Genomic DNA, 17699 nt, shown 5'->3' on the forward strand with positions numbered 1-17699 from the left:
ATTGAAGGCAGCGACGTGATGGCAGCAGCGGAGTTATAACAGCAACGGAGCGACGACAGCAATAGATTGAAGGCAGCGACGTGATGGCAGCAGCGGAGTTATAACAGCAGCGGAGCGACGACAGCAATAGATTGAAGGCAGCGACGTGATGGCAGCAGCGGAGTTATAACAGCAGCGGAGCGACGACAGCAATAGATTGAAGGCAGCGACGTGATGGCAGCAGCGGAGTTATAACAGCAGCGGAGCGACGACAGCAATAGATTGAAGGCAGCGACGTGATGGCAGCAGCGGAGTTATAACAGCAGCGGATTGAAGCACCAAAAAGTTGCGGATAGCGGTGGAAACGGTTTGTCGTTTTTACCGGCACTTTACCGGCTTTACCGGTTTTTTAATTATGCGGCACTTTAAACAGGTTATAAAACTGTTTCCTTTTTTTTTTTAACAGTAACGTATTTATAATATTATTTTTGGTATTTCAAACACTTTTGCGCTTTTATTTGCGCCCACCACTGTTCCGCATATAAAATTCACCTTCCACCTTAGTACCACCTTTTATTTTAATTCTTTCTTCTTCGCTTTGGTGAATTTTTCACTTTACACTAAGCACACACTCCACAATTTTTCTCCTTTTTCTTCTTTTAGGATTTTTATGCTGAGGTAAGTATACGGTAAGTATTTTAGCACTTGATTTAACACTGTATGTATATGTATATATTTTTTCCACAGATTTCCACTGCACTCATATTATATGTATGTAAATGTATATTTCGTTATTTTTATTATAGGTTCCACTTATTATATTTTTGTATTGGACTGCACGCACTTCAAATATATTTTAACTATATGTATGTACATATATGTACATATATATGTTTTTAGAGTTGGATCCTTAATCCTTTTTATAATATTTTTTTTTTTTTGTAACTTGCCACTTCACTTAACCGTGAGAACCGTGAGAACCGAAGATCCGAAAACCGAAAACGACATTTGGCAATTGGTTGCGAAAAAGATATTTTATATTGTATGTAGTTATTTTAATTTTCTAATCACGCTCACGTCCCTGCTCGGGCGCCATGAAATTTCTCAAGAGTTTTTGAGATAAAAATAATAGTCGGGACACGTGAAATCACTAAAATTAAATTCAACCAATTGCCTGCACTTTGGCTCACGATACTGTGAAGAAAAATAAGCGAACGAACGAGATAGCGAAAAATAGATAAACGCGTGCGGATTCAATTGCGGTCAAATAACAATTATTTCTTTATTTCAGCTCATCTAGTTACTTAGCCTAAGTCTTAAAACTAACGGGATAGAACAGTTGGAATGGAAGTATACAGGTATGTACAAAAAGAGGTGAGTAATTCATTTTAACTTAAAGTAATAGATTATGGTAAGTATTTTTAATATTATTAGGGTAAGTATACAATACTAATGTAATTCAATATTTATAATTTTTTACAATTCATTTTTCTTAATTTCAGTTTTAGGTTTAAATATATATTTTGTCGCTTGACGCAACAATATCGTTTTTTATTTATTTGCAATGTTATTGCTATATTACTTTTTTATATTTTATTTTGAATTGTTGATTACTTTTAAACCGCCTTTTTTATATATTAAAATATTTGATGTCCGAAATTTTGTATTTAGGTACACCCTAATACTCGGACTTGTATATACATATGTATGTTGTCCTTATGCTTTGTGCGATTGAGAGCTCGTTATAGAGATCAATTCGCTTTGTGCATACATAAGTATGCACGAATTGTTTGTGCTAATGTACTATATGCTGGCAAGGAATAAGCTGTAATGTTTTGTAATTCTGTTTGGTTTGTTTTTGTTCTTAAGCAATTGAGAGCTCGTTAGAGAGATCAATTCGCTTTTTGTACGCAATCCTGCTTGTTTGCTTGTTTGCCAAAGAACAAGAGGTATTGCCGTATAGTTGCCAATCTGGACTTTGGATATTTGTTTGTACTAATATGTGTCACAGGCAGATTCTTTGCCGTGTTTTGTATATAAATGTAAATATATTTGTTTGAAAAAAAGAGAGCGAGATTTAAAACGGAATTGAAAAAATGTTTTTTTCCCTTTTTTTTTTTATTTTCTTTCTGCTCTTATGTATTAGACCCGGCGTCTAATATGCAATATAGATATGTGTACATATATAACCGTGTAGTTTATATATATTTTGTTTCTGTTTTTATATTTTCAAATATTTCTTTTCGCAATTGTTTTGACTCACTTCTAGTTAATGCTTTATTTAGCATAAAGAGTATTGTCGGAAAATGTTGCAAGTACTTGCTTAAATTTTTCTATGTTTTTGAGCTTCAATAATTCTATATATAAATATTTTGATATATTTTACCGTATTTGGTAAAATTTGATTAGCCGTTGAAGAGTATTTTAATTACAGGTATAATAATAAGTACGTCTGTAATTTTAGGCATATAAGTACATAGATATGTATGTATGTGCATATGTTAAATAAATAAAGGACATAATACGCTCACTTGGTATTCCTTATGCATTGCAGGGTGTATGTAAGTGCGCTTATTATTTTGACCTTATGTGTATACATATGTATTTATGTCTCTCCCGCCAATTTTGTTCCTCCGCTTCTTCCAGTTGGTTGGACCTGTTGTGTTTGTTGTTTTCTTTTTTTCTTTTTATTTTATGTCGTTTTAGATTCGCGCGAGTTGCGTCGTCAAACGACTCCACCACTGTCAAAGAAAAGACAAGTATTTTTTAAGTATTTTTTTTATTCCTACAAAATGTAAGTTGAATCTTCAGATTCAACTATATACATACATGCATAAATATATAATATGCATAAACAAGCATATATTTTAAATTCCAAATGAAATCAAATACCATTGTTTTTATTTGATATGTTTATTTAAGTTATGCCGGGTCGTTGATGCTGAGGAATGTCAAGTCAGCACAACGGCTTCAAGTAAATGTAGCAAGTAAGATTTGTATAAAGAATAAGAGAATTAATAATAAACTGGACGGCAAGCCGCACTGTACGGTAAAACCGGAGTTTGATTCATTTAAAACATTTTCTGTGCTATTCACAGGAAATCGTAATTGGCGCAGTCGGCTTTTGTAAGAACCAAGTTTTTGTTTGACCGCGACCGAAAATTGAACGCAAATAAATATATGAAAAAAAAAGGATTAAAAGTAAAAAATAAATATAGAAACATTAATAACTTTCCGTGATAAAATTGAAAGGTGAAACAATTCTTCTTCAGCAAATAAAAATATGAAAAAAAAGCATTAAAAGTAATAAATAAATATAGAAACATTAATAACTTTCCGTGATCAAATTGAAAGGTGAAACAATTCTTATTCAGCAAATAAAAATATTTAAAAAAATAAAAATTTAAAAAAAATAAGCAAGAATTTGGAGTAAAAGTGAGGCAAGAACAACAACAACTGGGGTAGCAGCAAACTCAACAAAAACAGCAACAACATTAACAATAACAACGACACCACTTACAGTAACAACAAAACAACAACAAAACCAGCAGCACCAACAGCAAGGTAAAATAATATTCAACTAATAATTTAACAACGACAACATTAACAACAACAACGACACCAGTAACAGTAACAACAGTAACAACAAAACAACAACAAAAACAGCAGCACCAACAGCAAGGTAAAATAATATTCAATTAATAATTTAAGTAGTAGTTTTATTTGAAGTCATTACTTTCTTTGTAAAAAAAAAAAAGAAAAAAAAATAGTCAACGCAGAAATTATACTCACTAAATGTTTCAATCAATTCAAAAACAATAAAGTTAGAAAAAGAAACGAACAAACGAGAAAAGAAACAAGCTAACAGAGTTGCAATTGTTTTATAATTTTTGTTGCAAAAATAAAATAAAAATTAAAAATAAAAAATATGGCAGAGCAAATAGAAATGCTAACTCGATGCTTGGCATCTTTAACACAGATAGCTGCACAAAATGCAGCAATAAATCAACTTACAATTAGGCAAAGAGTCGAAAAAGACTTAAGATATGTATCTCCCTTTGAAGGAATTGTAAAAAAATTGCCATCTTTCATTGAAGCAGTTGACAGGGTACGAAGGGACTATGTAGGACAGGAAGAAATAGTATTCAGGGTTATTTATGATTTGAAAATTGGTGGATCAGCAAAAAATTTTTTGCAAATAAACCCACCTGAAAATTGGGAAAGTTGTAAAACTAAATTAAGGCAACATTATAGACCCACAAAAAATCAATTGATGATCACGAAAGAAATTTCGATTCTGAAAGTAAATAGTATAGCTGAATTAAGTAAAAGATTAAACGAAATCGTGGATGACATAACAGAATATAGTGCACTAAGCGAAAATGGTGACACTATGAGAGAAATTTTTTCAGGGATGCTAATTCAGCGAATAAAACAATTAGCATCAGGGACATTCGCATATACAGTGCAATCGGTCACATCATTAACGGAAATGGCGAATGAAATTTATAAATTTATTGGGTTGGATGAAGGCAATCTAAATCCTTATCTAAAAAAAGGGGGAAACAACTTTCAAGCTAATACCAAAAATAATGGTGTTAACAACAAAAATTTTTATTCAGGACAATATCGTTCACAAAATCAAAATTTTTCTGAACAACAGTATCGTCCACAATCCGGACAACGTCAAATAAACCTTCATCGACAACAATCCAATCAAACAAGACAGCCTCGATGGCAAAATCGTACAAACTATTCAGAACAAGTTCGAACAAATCAAAATCAGTATAATTATTCACAACAGCAAAGAAATTCAGTAAATACTAGACAACAAGTACAAAATAGGGGACCAGAACCCATGGACGTGGACACAATGAGTAGGAGAGGTGATCCACAAGAATCAAACACGAACGAGGAGTTTTTTACAAATTAGCCTCGGAATCATCAAACAAAATTATAATAATATTAACATTTTTTGAAAAAAAATTTTATGCTTTGGTCGACCCAGGTTCAACCATAAGTATAATGAAAAAATCGAGTTTCGAAAAATTCAAATTACCAGTGCTTGAAAGTGAAAGCACTTTGGTGAATACTTTAAACGGGATAATTAAAACCCCAAATGTTAAGGTAAAAAGCCCTTGTCCCAAAGAATTTAAATACCCGGAAAACGCAAAAATGAGATGGTTATTAATGGATTTTAATAAACCATATGATTTGTTAATAGGAAATGATTTCCTTTTTAAAAATGTTAAAACTATTGATATCGAAAAAATGACAATAATTTTGAAAAATGGTGTGAATCTTCCATTCTATATGAAAACTATGCAAGAGCAAGTTTATTCATTAGATATAAGTGAAGTAAAGAACATCAACCTCGATCATTTAAAATCAAATGAGAAAAAGGAAATCGAAAAATTATTAAAGCATTTCAATAAACTTATCTATAAAGAAGGGGACAAACTCACAAATGCAAAAGCAGTAGTTCATGAAATTAAAACAGTTACGGATCAACAAATAAACTCAAGAATTTATAGATTACCTCCAAAACATGAAGAAGAAGTAAGAAGACAGATTTCTGAATTAGAAGAGCAAGGGATAATAAGAAAAAGTCACAGTAGATATAGCTCACCTATTCTAATAATACCGAAAAAGATAGATAAGTCAGGAATACAAAAGTTCAGGCTAGTGGTTGATTATAGGAGGTTAAACCAATTGACTGTAGACGATAAGTATCCTCTACCGAATATCGATGGAATCTTAGATAAATTGGGCAAAGCACAGTACTTTAGCACTATAGATCTAGCAAAAGGTTACCATCAGATTTTAATGGCAGAAAGGGACATCCAGAAAACAGCTTTTGTCACTCCGGCAGGACTATATGAATACGTCCGAATGCCTTTCGGGTTGAAAAATGCCCCAACTACTTTTCAGAGATTTATGAATGACATATTGAGGGAATATATAAATAAAATATGTGTCGTATATTTAGATGACATATTAATTTTTTCAACTTCATTAGAAGAGCACATAGACTCATTAAGAAAAATTTTTTTGAAACTACAAGAGAATAAATTAAAAATACAGGCAGATAAATGCAGTTTTCTTCAAAGAGAAACTACATTCCTAGGACACATTTTAACAAAAGAAGGCATCAAGCCTAATCCAGATAAAATTATAGCAATTCAAAAGCTTCCAATACCAAAAACTGAGAAACAGTTAAAAGGATTTTTAGGAGCAACGGGCTATTATAGAAAATTCATAAAAGATTATTCTAAAATAGCTTACCCCATGATAAAATATTTGAAAAAGGGCAATAAAATAAACGCTAAAGATCCACAATATATTGAAAGCTTTGAAAATTTAAAAGCACTCATTTCATCTCATCCAACTCTCAAATTCCCAGAGTACGACAAAGAATTCAGTATCACAACTGATGCTAGTGACTATGCTATTGGAGCAGTGCTTTCACAGCAAGGCCAACCAGTATGCTACATTTCAAGAACTCTAAATAATCATGAGCAAAAATATTCAACTACAGACAAAGAATTTTTAGCGGTAATTTTCTCTATTACATATTTTCGACCATATATATATGGCAATAAATTTAAAATAATAACTGATCACTGTCCGATCAAATATCTTGTTAATAAATATAAAGGAAAAGAATTTTCTCAACGCCATCAGAGATGGTTATTGAAATTGCAAGAATACAACTTTGAAATACAATATTTAAATGGAAAAAATAATGTTGTAGCTGATTTCTTGAGTCGAATTGAAAACTCACCAAAAATAAAAGAAGGTAACGACAATGAATCAAACTTAGCATTGTCGGAAACAATTCATTCAGCAGATGAAGAACTGCTTGAACACTTTCCAATTAAAGAAGAAATTGTAAATAAATATAAAATTCAAATTATATTAACATATAGACAAAAAGAGCAAATGCAAAGACTCCATGGAAGAAAAATAATTGAAGTAAACCCAATGGATGAAAAAGAAGAGAACAAGGAAACATTAAAAAAAATATACAAAAGGAAACGAAATAGTAGGAATATTTTCAGAAGTATCTGAAGCAGATTACCATAAAATACAAAAACTACTTATTGAAATGTTTGCTCAAGATAGAAGTTTAAAATTTTTAAAATGCACAAAAAGAGCCTCAGAAATAGAAGAAGAAGAAGAATTACATAAGCAAATATCACTATACCATACAAAAGAATCTATGCATAGTGGCATAAATGAAACCTATAATACATTAAAAGATAAAATATATTTTCCAAAATTCAAAGAAGAAATACAATTGATAATAAATAATTGCCAAAAATGCCAACAAATCAAATACGATAGGAAACCCATTAAACCTAAATTTCACCTAACTGAAACTCCAACCAATAAAAATGAGATACTTCATGTAGATATATTTCATTTCAATAAGCAATCATTTGTAACAGTAATTGATAAATTAACAAAATTCGCAGCGGCTTATAGAATAACAGACAGAAACTGGAGAGCTAAAAAGACAATAATTATGGAACATTTTGCGAAATTCGGTAAACCTAAAAAAATTATTATGGATAATGAGTTTAGAGCAGAACAATTAATAAAATATTTAAATGACGAAAATGTAGAAGTCCACCACACAAAACCAAATAGCCATACAGGAAATGCAGACATTGAGAGACTGCACTCAACCTTGTTGGAAAAACTAACAGGAATTGAGGATTCTAGTCTTTCAACAGAAATGAGGATACAAATTGTTATATGCAACTATAACGATAGGTACCACTCAACTATCAAATGTTCTCCAAGGGACGCCAAAGAAAACATTTGTCCATCCATATTACAAGATAGAATAAATACAGTATAACAGAAAACAATAGCCAAATTAAATCAAAACAAAGAAGAATATATAGAAAACAGACAAACAGGACCAATTAAAAACTACAAAAGAGTAAGGCATAAAGACCAACCATATTTCAGAATATTTCCCTTACAAAACGTTCATCCGGCAAATATAAAAAGACCAATGAAATTGGCAAATATAGAAAATCCAAATGAGAATGATGACGATTCATTCAGTCTAAGGGCATTTAATGGAGATAATAACATTTAATTTTTTTTCCTACATATATATACATGATATTTTTTACCCCAGTGGGTAAGGGGTCTTTCTAGAATATACCCATGGTAAGAGATGCCTGTCGTAAGAGGCGACTAAAATCCAATTTAATTTTTTTTTAAATCAAAACTTAAAACGGTTATACATTTTTACTTTTACAGATGACGATAATAATTATTTTTTTAACAATAATCATATCATTGGTGACAGCACTTTTGCAAATAACACCAATAATAGAAGATGCGGGGTATACAATTATACAAACAGCGGACATAGAAATAGTTAACGAAATAAGTACAGTCATACATACTATAAATCCGAACAAGATAGCAGACGTAGTTGATCAGGTTAAAGAAAATATTGAGAAACTAAATATTGAAAATAAAGAAATTTTGTTTGATGAAATAAAAAATATAAAAGCAAAAATCACATCTATAACACCAAATATCAAAAAGAGAAATAAAAGAGGATTGATAAATATAGGAGGAATAGCATATAAATGGATGTTTGGAGTCATGGATGATGATGACAGACAAGACATTTTGAACCATTTAAAAATTATTGAAGAAAATGGCCATAATGCCATTGTAAATTTAAATAAACAAATAGTAATTAATGAACATTTAAATAGATCACTAAACTTATTAAAAGGAACTATAGATTCAGATAGGAAACAAATAATAGAAACTTTAAATATAATAAACAAAGAGGAAAATAGAATTGAAAGACAAATTTTGTATAATGATGAAATGAATAAACTAAAATTCATAGAAAGTAAAGTTCAGGAAATACAAAATAATATAGCGGCTGCTAAATACAATATGGTACATCCAAGTATGCTAACTAGGGAAGAAATTGAAAAATATGAGATTGATTTTTACAAACTAAAATTATCAAAAGTAGGGGTAGTAGTATACAGAAACGATACAATAATATTCGCAATTCAGATACCAAGAACATTTTTTCAAACTAAGATTCAATTAATAACCCCAATGCCAAATAGAAATAAATTACAGAATATTGAAAAAGAAAAATTCGTTATAAAAATTGGCGAAAACTATTTTGATTATGTAGAAAATAAAGCATTTAAAAATCTAAAATTGAGTAAAAGTTGCATATTTTCAAATACTTGCGAATTTAAATATAATAACAAAACATCAATACAAGAAATAAACGATGACACAATATTAATAAGAAATGCAAAAAATGATGTAATAAAACAAAACTGCGACGACAGAAAAATTGTATTAAAAAATAACTATATAATCAAATTTGTAAATTGCAAAATGGAAATTTTAAAACAAGAATTTAAAAATAATAAGACGGAATATATTCATACAATTATATACCCTGCCGAAAAATTAAATCAAAGTTATTCTCCAAAATTAACATTCAATGATATTGCAATAAAAAATATAGAAAATATAAAAGAAATTACAGAATTAAAATACCATAAAAATGTTTCGTATGGTATTAATATAACACTTATAATCATTGTAATGGTAGTAATAGCAATCCTAATAATAATATTAAAGAAAAAAACAACAAAAATAAAAATTGTGAATACAGGAACTCAGGAGAGTTCAAACAGTAACGCTGGGGGAGTTGCGTCGTCAAACGACTCCACCACTGTCAAAAAAAAGACAAGTATTTTTTAAGTATTTTTTTTATTCCTACAAAATGTAAGTTGAATCTTCAGATTCAACTACATACATGCATAAATATATAATATGCATAAACAAGCATATATTTTAAATTCCAAATGAAATCAAATACCATTGTTTTTATTTGATATGTTTATTTAAGTTATGCCGGGTCGTTGATGCTGAGGAATGTCAAGTCAGCACAACGGCTTCAAGTAAATGTAGCAAGTAAGATTTGTATAAAGAATAAGAGAATTAATAATAAACTGGACGGCAAGCCGCACTGTACGGTAAAACCGGAGTTTGATTCATTTAAAACATTTTCTGTGCTATTCACAGGAAATCGTAATTCGCGCGTTTAATATGTTGGTATGTATGTTTTACAGCTGAGTTTCGCGCCCAATGTTTTTGTATGTAAGTATGTATTTTTAGTTTCGCGATTTCATGCCCGGTTAATGAGTTGTTTTTAGTGTAATGTTTTTAGTTAAAGTGGGAATTTTGTCCATATTTTTGATATATGTATGTACATATGTGCATATGTATATAGAAATGCACTATTGTTTTGCTTGTTTATTTCGCGCGTTTGTGTTGTTTTTTTTTTTATTTGCTGGAACTGTTTTACTGTGTTTTTTTTTTTTTTTTTTAAGTAGGGGGAAGCATCGAAAGCCGAAGTGCGAAACTTTAATCCGCTAAACCTAACCTACTCCCAACTCAGGACTCTCCCACGGAACCACCGGCTAGGTATTACTTCGTGGGAGGGACTAGACATTTAAGTCTCCTCTATTGTGCGGACTAACGGACGCCTCGTCTGTTGAAAAGATCTCAGTTTGGTCATTATGCCATTTATCAGTCGACTGACACATGAGTGTCGTTAAATTATCGACCGTAAAACTACCACCGAGTGTGGTTTTTAGATTTTCCCTTGTATTCGAAAATCGAGGGCAATAAAATAAAACATGTTCAGAGTCTTCTATATACTCTGTACACGTCGGACAGTTCGGACTAACGTCATTGTGGAATCTGAAAAGGTAGCTTCTAAAGCAACCATGTCCACTAAGTATTTGGGTCAGATAGAAATCTAAATCCCCATGTCGTCTGTCTATCCACGAGTGGATGTCTGGCATAAGTCGATGGGTCCAGCGCCCTTTGGCTGAGGAATTCCACCGCTCCTGCCACATTCTAGTGCTCTTGTTTCTCTCCTCTGTCCTCGCCGAGACAGTTTTAGGCGTTGATAATTGATACAGACGCTCGAGTTCATCTCCCTGGATGTCACTGGGCGGCATGCTGGCTAACACTTCAGCAGTATCGGTTGATATAGTTCGGAAAGCACTTATTACCCGGATTGCAGAAAGTCTATGCACTGCAATTAGTTGTTTAGCATACGCTTTTATATCCATTGCCTGTATCCATACTGGTGCCGCATACAGTATTACGGAACTCATTGCCTTCGCTATTAAGAATCGCCGGCTGGAACGCACACAGCCTCTATTGGTCATCATTCTCGATAGGGCATTATAAATTTTGTTTGCCTTGGCGGAAGAATATTCCAAGTGTTCTTTAAAGTTTAATTTGGAATCTAATATTACTCCCAGATACTTCAATTGTGGCTGCGAAGTAATCTTGCATTCCCCAATGGTGAGCTCTATTCGTTCTTCTATCTTCCTAGTGCTTATCAGTAAAACTTCTGTTTTTTCCTCCGCCAGTTTCAGACTCATAGAAGAGAACCATTGACGTAGATTATTTACGCACTCATTGCATTTATCTCTCAGGTCGGCTAATTGTTTGGCGCCTGCTACCACCATTGGATCGTCCGCATAAGCTACTAGTTTCACGTCTGTTGGTTGCTGTCTTCTTAGCACCCCGTCATACATAAGGTTCCATAATAGTGGGCCTAACACTGAGCCTTGGGGTACTCCACTCGTGATAGAGTAGCTCTTGGTGCCTTCATCCGTATCAAAAAACAGTTTTCTGTTTTTAAAGTAACTCGTTATTATATTTATGAGGTATTCAGGGGCCCGTATTTCATCCAGGGCATTGATTATGTCTGCCAAATTCGCCGAGTTGAAGGCATTCTTGACATCCAGAGTAATCAGCGCGCAGTACTTTTTTGTGCCACCTTTCCATCTTTTGCCACTTACTGCACATTTCGCAATATCGACGACTTCTCGTAGTGCGGCTATAGTGGATCTCTTTTTTATAAGCCGTATTGTCTCTCTGATAATCCGCCGGCTTTTTGGATTGCTAATTCCAAGCGGTTTCTTACAATGCTTTCGTACACTTTTCCAATCGTGTCGAGCATGCAAAGAGGTCGATAAGATGAAGGTTCTTCTGGTGGCTTTATTGGTTTCGGGAGTAGAACCAGGCGCTGTATCTTCCACGGGTCGGGGAACACCTCTTCTAATATACACGCATTGTACATGTTAACAAATAAACTGGGCTGGGCTTGGTTATGGCTTCTTTAAGGGCTCTATTTGGTATACCATCTATTCCAGGCGCTTTGGAGTTTTTAATATTTTTCGCAATAGCCAATAGTTCGTCTTCTGTGACTAATAGGGGTAGCTTCGTTTCGCTTAATATAAGAAATGGAGGCATGTGTCGGGAATAACGCTTCGACAACATTTTTTATAAACAATGCGTTCTTAGGTTGTTGCGACTTATTTTTGAATTTCGACATACAAATTTTGTATGCCGAACCCCAGGGGTCTATGTTTGCTTCTTCACATAGCTTTTCGAAACAGGATCTCTTACTACGGATAATGGCTGACTTCAAGAGCTTTTTTTGGCATTTAAATGCTTCTCTGAGGCGGATTTCGTTTTCCCCTCCCTGGTTTCTCTGTGCGCGACGTCTAGCTAAGTGACAGAGCTTCCTCAGCTTGGCAATTTCGTCGCTCCACCAGTATACCGGCTTTCGATTGTTATTATATCTCGTCCTGCGCATAGTTGCGTCGCATACTGCAACTAGTTCCTTCTGCACAGCGGATACTAGGTGGGTGGCGTCTTCGCCTGGTGCCTTTGCCGCACTCCAGACGCTCTCAAAGACGTCAGTATCAAATTCCTTTTCTAGAGGTATTTCTCTGAAACAGTTCCCTTTCTTGGAATAACGAAACATCAGCGATTATAGCCATATGGTCGCTATTTGTGTAAATATCTGATACCTTCCACTTAATATGTCTGCTAAGCGTGTCGTTCGCAAACATTAGGTCTATTATAGAAGCTTTATTACCCTTTTGAAACGTATTTTTTGTGCCATTGTTTAGAATCGTGAGATTTGTTTGACTCAAAAATTCAAGAATGAGGCGACCACGGTGATTTGTAATTCTGCTACCCCAAGCAGTAGACCATGCATTAAAATCACCCGCTATTATTATTGGCGATTTGTTTCTGGTTTCTAGAGACAATTCCAGGATAAAATCTTCAAATTCTTTAATTGTTGCGCTAGGACGAGCATAGCAGCTTACAAAATTTATATCTTGTATCTTCGCCCATGTAAAGCCATTATGAGCTACTTTGGAGCGGGATGAGAAAGCATGTCCTTTGCAGGCCCATATTGCTGCCTTGCCACTTTTATCTTTACACCAAGAGCTTTCCGAGCACTGTCTATATGGCTCGCTTAGTAAGGCGACATCTATGTTCTCTTCTTGAACTGTTTGTTTTAGCAGATCTTGTGCTGCAGCGCAGTGATTAAGGTTTAGCTGTAACAACCTCATTTTTTCATTGTTTTCATCATTTCTTTGTACTTCGGACAAGTCGTACTTAAGACGGAGTGCTCTCCTTTGCAAAGCATACAGCTCGGGGCATTTTTGCACACTTTTGCTACGTGCTCTGCAGCTCCGCAGCGTGTACAGAGGGCTGACCGATCAGTCTGACTGACACATTTGTGTGCTATATGACCCAGTTGCAGAGCCGTAACTAGGGCGTGGCGAAGGTGGCACCCGCCACGGGCGCAACAGTCGCAGAGGCGCAACGTAGGTTGAGCCTACATACGCCTGACGAAATATCGGTTGCTGAGCGTCCGAAAGAGCTACCGTCTGAAACTGGCGCGTCACCCACGGCGGGCGAAACAAGAGACATAGGGCGCGAACGGACCGAAAAAACTGGACGTGCTATTCCAGAAATCGGGGGCGCCACGCTGTTAGTGCGAGTCTGTCAGTCCTGTTTCTGTGCCCACTGCCGACCGTGCCGTGTGTTGTGCTATAGGCCAGTCAGCCACAATCTGTGTTCATCTGTGATCCAGGTGACAAAACGCATGCTTTTCAATAACATATGATGCAATGATTTAAAATTGTGCAAATTGTAGATTTTGTTTTCCGTAGACAATGAGGACTATTGGAAGGTGCTTTCTGATTTTCGGTATAACTTCCGGTACGTTAAAATCGAAAACAAGAAATGTACAATTGAAGAAAGCTTCATCACGTTTATTAACACCGAAGAAAAAACCGGTGAAGGTCTTTCGGGAGAAATTCTTGATAAATTAAGAAAAGATGGGCTAAACATTGCAAATGTACGAGGACAGCCTTATGACAACGGAGCTAATATGGCAGGCAAATATAAAGGTGTGCAGTCGAGAATATTAGCTTTGAACGTGAATGCTCGGTTTATTCCATGTACTACTCATAGCCTAAATTTGATTGGGGTCAATGCTGCCAACGTGATACTGCAAATGCAAACTTTTTTTGGTATCATCCAACAAACGTACAATTTTTTTGTTGGATCGGCAACTCGTTGGAAATTTTTGCAAGCAGAACTAAAAATAACGTTGAAAGGAACCTGTGACACGCGGTGGTCGTCAAAAGCTAATGCCGTGCACGCCCTGAACTCTCAACTGCCTACTGTTGTGGAAATACTAAAAAAAATGACAAAAGGTGATCATCAGACAGGCGATACAATAGTACAAGCCAAATCTCTTCTCAAGTCGATACAAACCTTCGAATTCATAGTACTACTGAAGTTTTGGGATTCGCTTCTATCGCAAATCAATCGTGTCAACCTCGCACTGCAAGACAAAAAACTCGATATTGCTCGTGCCGCAAAAATGATAAAAGGATTGCTGTCACAATTAACCATATACCGAGAGACTTTCTTCACAACAATTTTGCAATCATCAGTTGTGACAGCTGAACAATTGCAAGTAACACCAGATTTCCAAGATACTCGAAAACGACCAAAGAAAATGATGCCGGGAGAAAAAGCGAAAGATGAATCTCCATCTATAAGTGCCCAAACTCATTTCAAAGCAGGATCCAAGTTCCTGATCTTATGATTGCCCAAATGAATACCCGGTTCATCGCTTTAAATGAAGTTGCCGATGATTTCGCATTTTTGAGCGGTCAAGCAATTGTGAACACCAGTGTTACTGAACTCACCAAAATAGCGGCAGATCTCGCTATCAAATATCCTGATGACTTGGATCCGCATGAATTTTCATCGGAAATTGAGAGTTTCAAATTTCAAGCAACGACGCTGATGAGTGAAGACACAGACATGAACCATTTGAATGTATTAGAAAAAATATTCGATCTGTCGCTCGAGGATGTATATCCGAACATAACAACAGCACTGAGAATATTCTTATGCATGCCTGTTACGACGGCTACTTGCGAGCGTTCTTTTAGTAAGCTAAAACTCATCAAATCTTATCTTCGTTCCTCTTTAGGCCAGGAACGGTTAACGAATATCTCTATTTTGTCGATTGAGAAGGATACTACAACACGTCTCAATTTCGATAAAATAATCGATTTATTTGCAGAGGCGAAAACCAGAAAAGTATTATTCTGAACGATATAAGCGATCCTTGTATAAATTACTAGCTGGCCCCGCAGCCGTTGTCCTGCGTGAAATTATGTGTTTTGAAATGAAAAGAAAGTTGAATTTATCATTTCATTTTTTTTTTCAATGTAACGCAGCTTGATAAACAAAATTTTTTGGTTTCTGTTCCGGTGTACAGAAAAGATGGCTTTCCAACTCGTGTGCACGCCACGTATATCTAGCCGTGTGAAAAACATAGAATTTCCAAACTTATTGCACACACTATGCGACTATCCTTGTGTCCTGTTGAGTGTCATCTCAAATGCAATTTTCGCTGGAAACTGAAATGGCAAATCGTTGGAACTCAAAGAAATTCGTTGAATCAAGCATTCAGCCCTTTGTATTCGATAGCTGCGTCATCAGTCGGGTTCCATTACATAGTTTCGGCGCTTGCAGATTGCAAAACATAATAACGACAGATCAAACTTTGAGACGCAAATGATGCGGTGGCATACCAAGCCTCTCCAAAGAATTTAGAAACTCCACTGGATAATTCACGGCGACGTCTTCAATGGAAAGACGATCGGTCGATTTGTATGAGCGCAAGTCTTCCGGAATTTGACTTTGAATCTTCCAGTTTAATCATAGTTAAGATAATTTGGCCAATGTCCGAAGATTGGTGATGAGTTCATCTTTCGTGAATTGATAAACCGCAGATGGAATTGATATCAAACCACCGGAAGTATCAACCGGAATTGACCCATTTCCAATTTTTAGCGAATACGATGTAAAATGTCTTCGACAATGTCATTTTTGTTCGTATCTCATAATTGACGCGGATTTAAAGGCTGATATGGTGAAATGATTATCGCGAAAAGTGTGGGAACTTCAGTGGCATTCGAAGTAGCTATCGCATCGTCCAACATTTGTTTCCACTGATTATCGTGTTCCAGCAATTGTAATTGCACACACCATACCATTCACAGTACGCAATACGCCGCGTACATTAATCAGTAGCAACCGAAGGTAGAAGCAATCATCGTTTTTTGGGTGGGTTGTGTAAATTCATCCTAATGCATTAGTTGAGAACACACCTGAATGTCCATCTACTGTTCGGTCTTGCTTTCAGCGTAACTATTTCTTCGACGATGCATTCCATGAATGCAAGGTATTTTCAAATAGAGCAATGTTCTCGTAAGCGGATCACTGACGAAAGTTGAGAAAAAAACTCGTCAATGTTAGTTTTGTTGTTGGCGGTGTTACCACCGGCTGTAATGTATTCTCTGGGCTGAAATAAACTCTTTGGCCAATCTCCATATTAACTGCGAGACACACAACAATCGGAAACCGTTCATGAATTGCAAAAGTAAATATCCTACAAAGCGCTTTATTGCAGTTCACGTATGGACCGTATCGTTTAAGACCATTAAGCGCCATGTTGCTTCCCTTGGTGACGTACTTACAAATGTATTTTATAGATTACACCAAACTGCAATACTAAACATTGATATGAGTTTAGAATGTGAATTAGACAACAGTGGAGAATATAGTACGATCCATATGTTGTCAACTTCGATATTCACTACTCTAAGTTGTATGGTCGTCTGATGAGCTACGACGATGGAGTGGATATCCATCATTTCCAGTTTGCGATTCCGAAAGAAAAGCAAGCGGATAGTGTTTCGTGCATTTATTGTTAGACATATAAACCGAAAAGGGATTGTAGTGTCCGCAAGGTCCATGAACCATATTGATTTCCACCACTTCATATAATACTGGATCTTTCACACGTAAAGTTTTCCCTGAATAATTTTCAATTGTTCAATTCACAACCTGTCGTAAAGCATCGTAAATCGTAATAGTAATAATTTTTCTCTTGAATAGCCGGAATAAAAAAGCAAGCGATCGAGACTGAACTATTCAAATAATTTCCAAATCAAAATATTGAAAAACAAAACAGAAATTGAAAAAAAAATGTTTTTGGAAAAAAGTTACTTTTTGGAATTATCCAATTTGCCGACTTTTCATGAAAAGTATAAGATGTTTTTATTTCTAAACCTTCCTTAATCCACAACGAACAACCTCTTAAAATTTCCTCAATATTGGTTCAGCCGTTCTCTTAGCGTTACTAACGAACAAACATTCATTCGTTTGTATGAGAAAAAGAAAAGGACTGTTTTTAGGGGTTTTCCGGCAATTATTCGAATAATCCC

General features: G+C 34.9%; 2 protein-coding genes across 3 annotated transcripts in view; one reads left to right on the forward strand and one right to left on the reverse strand.

Annotated features, from left to right (window-relative positions):
- Nucleotides 1-17699, reverse strand: part of LOC105227678 (alpha-methylacyl-CoA racemase) — a 412563-nt gene that overhangs the window by 361248 nt on the left and 33616 nt on the right. The window lies entirely within an intron of this gene.
- Nucleotides 15010-15516, forward strand: LOC125777818 (zinc finger MYM-type protein 1-like). The gene has a single exon (XM_049453594.1). The coding sequence runs from the start codon at nt 15010-15012 to the stop codon at nt 15514-15516; it is 507 nt and encodes a 168-aa protein (XP_049309551.1).

Source organism: Bactrocera dorsalis, chromosome 1 (genome assembly GCF_023373825.1).
Source record: "Bactrocera dorsalis isolate Fly_Bdor chromosome 1, ASM2337382v1, whole genome shotgun sequence".
In the NCBI taxonomy this organism is placed as follows: domain Eukaryota; kingdom Metazoa; phylum Arthropoda; class Insecta; order Diptera; family Tephritidae; genus Bactrocera; species Bactrocera dorsalis.

Bases quoted from the DNA above. Each gene is read 5' to 3' on its own strand.
- LOC125777818 (XM_049453594.1), top strand. From the start codon at position 15,010: ATGAATACCCGGTTCATCGCTTTAAATGAAGTTGCCGATGATTTCGCA.